The sequence below is a fragment of the Haliotis cracherodii genome, unplaced genomic scaffold (genome assembly GCF_022045235.1).
Source record: "Haliotis cracherodii isolate W230 unplaced genomic scaffold, xgHalCrac1.p SCAF_21, whole genome shotgun sequence".
Lineage (NCBI taxonomy): Eukaryota > Metazoa > Mollusca > Gastropoda > Lepetellida > Haliotidae > Haliotis > Haliotis cracherodii.
Window position 1 is genome coordinate 12144027 of NW_027266277.1, and position 7297 is coordinate 12151323.

General features: G+C 44.7%; 1 protein-coding gene across 1 annotated transcript; it reads right to left on the minus strand.

Moving 5' to 3' along the window:
* Positions 1-4353: 4353 nt before the first annotated feature.
* On the minus strand, positions 4354-5809 carry LOC139471086 (uncharacterized). The gene is made up of 2 exons (XM_071253382.1): positions 5771-5809; positions 4354-5511 (listed from the first exon to the last, which is right to left on the minus strand). The coding sequence occupies exons 1-2, from the start codon at positions 5807-5809 to the stop codon at positions 4354-4356; spliced, it is 1197 nt and encodes a 398-aa protein (XP_071109483.1).
* Between the last annotated feature and the right edge of the window lie 1488 nt (positions 5810-7297).

Below are 7297 nucleotides of genomic sequence, written 5' to 3' on the forward strand. Positions count from 1 at the left end.
ATATATAGTTAATATCAACAGTTTCAAGTTGCAAAATACGCAAAGTTATCTGGACTGAACACACCCTCATAATTACATAAACATGCTCAAGCGAAATATCCCGCAAAATTTGGATTATCCCTAAAATCGAAAACAGTTGGATTATTTAGAAAAGAAATCCCTGCTCGCGTTGATATGAGAGGTGAAGTCATTATAAGTATCCCGATATCGTAGTTGTATTTGTTACATCTACCAAACTGCTGGGCAACGAAAGTACACGCTTGAAAACTGGATTGGTCCAAAATATGACAAGTTTTGTCAAAACGTTTCAAGGCTGAAAACAGTCGCCGAAATACTGCAAACGTAAGGTCCGGTGATGCCCGTATCAAATACATCACCATCGAATAACCATTTCATGTTTTTAGCCATCATCATCAACATGATGAAAACTTTCTTTTGCGCCATAGTTTATTTTTTAAAAACATCGGTTATGAGAGACACATGTGTTGGCTGTTATGTGTTATATGTACAATATGAACGTGTGTGTCTCATCTATTCAGATATAGTACACTGTCCAATCCATGTTTCGTTATTACCTTCTCGTGGTGACCCTAACACTTCCCCATACAAAAATAATGTTCCACCTATTCACAACCTCCTTAGCAATATTTTGGCTGATCATTTAAAAATCACCGATTAGGCCCCTTAAATCTAATTGATAAATACGCTTGACTTAAGTTATTCACAAAAGCCTCGTTTTGAAAAACTCCTCATTTTATAACTGTGCGTAATGTCGTTATTATCAGCCACGAGACACTTCGGAAGCTTTTCAAAGCCACTTTTTAAATACCTTCGTTCTAATATCTATTGTAAGCTGTAACTTGTTTAAATTGTGAATATCCCTACTTGTAATCTCGTCCTCTTTCATCTCCAGTTAACGCAACAACTTCAACAATCACACCCAGATACAAGATGTCAACATCTCAGCTTGGCTCCCCATCCCCTAAGGAGGTTAGCTAACCATATGCTACACAATCAACTTCTCCTAAATCACGCCTTTCCTCTGCATCAACAACGGGAATGTGCGATATTACGCCACACGTATCTTATCCTGTAATGTCTGGCTTTGTGGTCTTAGCACTGTAACAATATGGCGGCTCGTCAAAGACGACATGTTTGCAGGCATGGACATGCGCAGTGACGATATAATTGTTTGCGGTAAGTAACAGATGCCGTGACGTAAGATGTTTTTGTGCTCTTTGTTTGCTGACGTAGTGTAGCAGGTCAGATGGCCATTTGTGAGGCTACACTGTCAAAAGGGCCTTGTCCTGTTTTACTAATGTGTTTGTTTTCTTGTGCCTCAATGAATCTTTAATGCACCTTTGAATACTGTTTGCTTATCACGTGGGGTCCGTGAACAGGCCATCAGCATTTGTGTGTAAAGTCTCAGGTACGGCCATTTGTCTCTGGGGTTGAAGGTATGTCAGGATACGTATACTCCCCAGGGAGCTGAGTATGCAGCGCGCCGATTTTGTTGACCGGAGTAATAATGTCAGTGCGATGTGTTTTCTCTGAGTCTTATGTATACCGGCCTATTGTATTTGTTGTTATTTTTATAAATGTTATAAAAAGGTTAAAAGTTTACACTTTGGCAAAATGAGATATGTTAACAGAAGCTATTGTTGAATAAACATTCAACATCCTAATATGGTAAATCGTCGAAGAATATATCTTTACCGTTCTAGCTGCAATTTTGAAAAAAGACCAAAAACGTCCAATCTGTTATAGAACGAGCATCCTTAACCACCCCTTACTCAATTGGCCTGGCCCTCGGCACTGAACCAACATGGAGGTACTACTAGTCGATAAACCCTAAATGATCGGCGATCCACAGGGTACATACGTCTGTTTATACAAATCAATACGGATACAAAAGAAAACACGAACACCCAGCACTTCATAGGACCAATCGTACTGCAATAAATATCACGCAAATTCACTTAGTATTTGGTGATTATATTACCCCGTGGCAGCGACACCTGATCTCGTAATTCTGCCCAAAGAGGGGAGTGAATCGGTCAACATTTTCATTTCAAACAGATTATTTCTCCCCTCTTTATGTATTCAGCGGCACTACAAGTTAGTTTCTTGAGGTCACGAGTATTTACAAAGGTTGTCTTTTACCTTTTGAACCTCCGCACCAAGACACCCCTTCTTGGACCCTCTCAGCGTTAGAGTGTGAGGATCGCCACCTCCGACCCCCCTCTGTCACCACTGCGTGCTTGTTACACCATTTACAAATAGCTTGTCTTGATATGAAGACATCAAAGGGAGAAAAATCCACATAACAAAGCGCGGATGAGACAGTGCTTGCGATCGCCTGTCTTCTCTTACATCAATTACAATGGCCTTGCAGTTAAAGTGATATACAATAGTCATTACAACAAAGTGGTGGTTTTAATCGAAATATTACAAGATAAGGGGTTGTTTAAAAGGCAATTGTAAATCTTCTTTCTCTGTGTTACACTATTGCAAAACGGGACTTACACGCCTTTATGTTTGACAAGGGGCGGTCGGGTAGCCTAGTTTTTAAAGCGTTCGCACGTCACGCCGAAGACCCGGGTTCGATTCCCGACATGGGTACAATGTGTGAAGCCCATTTCTGGTGTCCCCGCCCTGATGTTGCTGGAATATTGCTGAAAACGGATTGAAACCACACTCACTCATTCATGTTTGACACGAGGCCTGATTATGGAATCCTTGATGGGACAATGTCGCGTTGTCGCCCTTACAAAACAAACAAAATTGTCAAAATAAGCCAAAGCGCGATAATGCGACAATGTTCCTTATATGATTCCATACTGCCTAACTGAAAAAGTAGACGGGATACAAACAGGCTCTAGGTGAAGCAGTCAGGAATATGTCGGCTGCTCGAATATTGAAAACATATAAGTACCGTAAACTACGGTTATAACGAAGTCGAAGGGACCACTAATTTTAGTTTGTAATAACCGAAGTTCGTTACAAACATTACTGCATTCAATACAACAAATGGCTGGGACGAAAAAATAAGTTCGTTATATCGATTAGTTCGTTATAAGCGTGTTCGTAATAAACGTAGTTTACTGTATATTCGAACAGCTTAGGTTATGAAATTGGACATTTGCCGTCCGCCGGATATCTGGTCGTCAGACACCCTATGTTGGACATTTGTCGTCCGCCGGATATCTGGTCGTCAGACACCCTATGTTGGACATTTGCCGTCCGCCGGATATCTGGTCGTCAGACACCCTATGTTGGACATTTGTCGTCCGCGGTATCTCTGATCGTAAGGCACCCCGTGTTTCAGGATATCTGGTCGTCATATTTGTCGTCTGCAAGATATCTGATCGTCAGACACCCTGCGTTTGACATTTGTCGTCAACAGAATATTTTGTCGTCAGGCACCCTATGATTGACATTAGTCTTCTGCAGGATATCTTGTTGTCAGACACCCTATGTTTGACGTTCGTCGTCACATCAATCCTGGTTGTATTGAATGGGATCCGGTAGACGACACAGTCACTTGTTTGTCTGACCCAGGCCAAGTAATAATCGTCTTTACCCAAATGATGTGCCGGGTTAGACTAGAGGATAAATTATTCTCTCGCTATTATTCGCACCAGTTATATATTTTAAGATAAAGTGTACTGTTAATCTGTTCAACGTGGGCATTTAATTTGAACAGCACAGTTAATTAATGATGACAATGCTCTCAACTACAAGTTTTCAAGTGCTTCATAGTCAAAATATGCATGACATCAGCTGGGACTACATCTGCTCAGAGGCGCCAATAAATACAAGTTTTACACTTGTATGCAACCTTCCAGTTTCACGACGATGACATCTTGGGACAAGATATGATTAGAGTTATTAAATGACGTGGCTTTTCCATCCCGTACACAAAGGCTTTGAAATAGCGTCGAGATTCTTGTAACGAAAACATGATCAAATTGTAAGTAGCGTTATTATCCCTTATAGCAATATTCAATGGACACTTGAAAGACTGACTGAATAAATTGAAGATGTCGTGTTACGAATACTATTAGCAATTCTTCTGTTGAGACTGGTCATTGTGGCGTGAAATTGAAATTTTTTCATTTCTTTCCAATCTCAAAGTTGGTTTTGATTGTGGTGTAACTTAACAGCGTTATTTGACGACCGTGCCCGCAGTGAGGGGGATTAATTATTCATACTATCTGTCTGTGGATTGAATCGCTGGATCGTAGGTTTATCATACTCAGCTTTATTTGCATAATTAATTACAGGTATAAAGCAGGTGTTATGAGGCCATTGGGAAAAGCGGAAGGAGAAACCAAGACTATGAAGGAGATATTATTTGAGGGGATGAGAAGTTATGAGTAGGTGGGGGTTAGGGTGGGTGGTTGGGGAATGGAGGGGGTGAGAGGTTTGAGTGGGGCTGGGATTCGTTTTGGGGGTTGGGATGGGAAGCTGTGAGGTGGGGTGTCGGGGGCTGGTGTTAGGGTTGGGTGGTGATGGAGCTGGGGTGGGAAGCTGAGAGGTGGGGTGTCGGGGGCTGGTGTTAGGGTTAGGTGGTGGTGGAGCTGGGGTGGGAAGCTGTGAGGTGGGGTGTCGGGGGCTGGTGTTAGGGTTAGGTGGTGGTGGAGCTGGGGTGGGAAGCTGTGAGGTGGGATGTAGGGGGCTGGTGTTAGAGTTTGGTGGTGGTGGAGCTGGGGTGGGAAGCTGTGAGGAGGTGGGGTGTAGGGGTCTGGTGTTAGAGTTTGGTGGTGGTGGAGATGAGGATGGGAAGCTGAGAGGTGGGGTGTCGGGGGCTGGTGTTAGGGTTAGGTGGTGGTGGAGCTGTGAGGTGGGATGTAGGGGGCTGGTGTTAGGGTTGGGTGGTGGTGGAGCTGGGGTGGGAAGTATTGAGGAGGTGGGGTGTAGGGGGCTGGTGTTAGGGTTGGGTGGTGTTGGAGCTGGGGGTGGGAAGCTGTGAGGAGGTGGGGTGTAGGGAACTGATGTTAGGGTTGGGTGGTGTTGTAGCTGGGGTGGGAAGCTGTGAGGAGGTGGGGTGTAGGGGGCTGGTGTTAGGGTTAGGTGGTGGTGGAGCTGTGAGGTGGGATGTAGGGGGCTGGTGTTAGGGTTGGGTGGTGGTGGAGCTGGGGTGGGAAGTATTGAGGAGGTGGGGTGTAGGGGGCTGGTGTTAGGGTTGGGTGGTGTTGGAGCTGGGGGTGGGAAGCTGTGAGGAGGTGGGGTGTAGGGAACTGATGTTAGGGTTGGGTGGTGTTGTAGCTGGGGTGGGAAGCTGTGAGGAGGTGGGGTGTAGGGGGCTGGTGTTAGGGTTGGGTGGTGGTGGAGCTGGGGGTGGGAAGCTGAGAGGAGGTGGGGCGTCGGGGGCTGGTGTTTAGGGGTGGGTGGTGTTGGAGCTGGGGATAGGAAGCTGTGAGGAAGTGGGGTGTAGGGGGCTGGTGTTAGGGTTAGGTGGTGTTGTAGCTGGGGAGGGGAAGCTGTGAGGAGGTGCGGTGTAGGGGGCTGGTGTTAGGGTTAGGTGGTGGTGTAGCTGGGGGTGGGAATCTAAGAGCAGGTGAGGTGTAGGGGCTGGAGCCTGGGTGGTGATGGGGGGTGGAGGTGGGAGTTATTGGTTATTGAGAGGAGGTGCGTGTTGGAGTTAGTAATGGTAAAAGTGACGGTGGGTTCAGTTGTGAAACTCATAGAAATTAAGCTCTTTATCCGTTATTTGTGCAACCTAATAATTAACGTTTCCAAACTTCTGTTGTATTGCAGTACTGACTGGCACAGAGATGCGGAAGTGTAAGTATCCCGGCGTCATGATTGAAACGGCATATCCGCTAGCGGGTATTATTCAATCAGTGATCAGGGGCAGAGAGCTTTTTATGCTCTTAATATTGTTTGATGGTGTGTGAAAGGTTTATATTTACATTATCTAATAGTAATTTCGTCTTCCGTATTTCTATCTTGGCATAACTAATAAAAATCCCAATGACGTCCGAGCTAAATTGGGATTGCACCAACACTACCGGATAATAATTAAGCTTCCAACCCGCCCTGTCCTCAGTGGAACCCGTTATACCTGTCCCAGAAATAACTCTCCAACTTTCAAAAAAGCCATTTAAGGATTACAGGTGAGATATGGTGTCGTCTGCTCTGACGTCACGACATATTCACATTCAGAGACCATTGTCACAGCGTTCGCCAGGTATGAATTTTACATGAGCAAACGACCCTGCTTCGTATAGATGTCATTGTCTGGTCCCTACCTCTCGCCTAATTGATTTTTAATTAAGCTACCTTCAGGAATATCGATCGCGTGGCGAATATCGTCTGCTCTCTTCTCCGTCCTGGATGATCATTTGCCGCCAATTTATTACAGAGATCAGCAAGCCAAGCAGAAAACCGGACAAGAGGCGAGAGACTCATTGTCACATGATAGCGCCACCTAATGGACATTTCTAGTTCCTCAATCTTTGAAGTCTTCTAAAATGTGGCTCGCTTCAAAATAATCTTGATTGGGTATCGAGCTATCATTACTTCTAACTTTGATTGACAGTTTTTCAATATATTTTAACGCTGGGAATATTAGCATCGGTCTCTCGCTACCTGAGCTGCACGTGCTATTGTTTCCCGGCAGCGCGTGCTCACCTTAGTCGGTATGATTCACCTTGCAGAGAAGACAATACCGGATGTCGTCTGCGATACAACCGGAAGTCTACCTGGAGAGCTCGTGAGTAGCTTGTGAAGCATCGGACAATAAAAATATTGGAGATTTCATTGAGAATGTTGAAATACAAAGCTTCAACTCGCTTTACCCACTAATGACTCGGAATGAGTCGAGAAGGGTCTTTCCTCATCGCCATTTCAATGTGATATTTAATGACGAGCCTTGATCGATAGGCTAAAGAGGTTGAGAGACAATTTCCCGATACTGATCCTAAAAGGCCGTCGTTTGGAGTCTGTCAGTGCGGATTAAGGCATTTCAGGTCCTGTTAGCCGAGGATTGTCTGAGAGCTCGACTTGAGAATTGATAAAGACAAATGATTGCAAGGCCACTAAGTCAAATTTCCTCTCTTAGAAGATAGTCTCATGCAAATGGGCAACAACCTATTACAGTGCGTGTGATCAACAGGCCATTGAAGGGGGCGTGGGACTCCGTACAAGACTTCTATGGCATCTATACATGCAGCGGAGGGGACAATGCTCTGTGTCGTACATTATTCCATGAAAGTCCTAAGGAGAATGCGGACCAATAGTGGGACAAACTACTTGAACATACATCACTACAGGTGCCCTGTAAATCAGA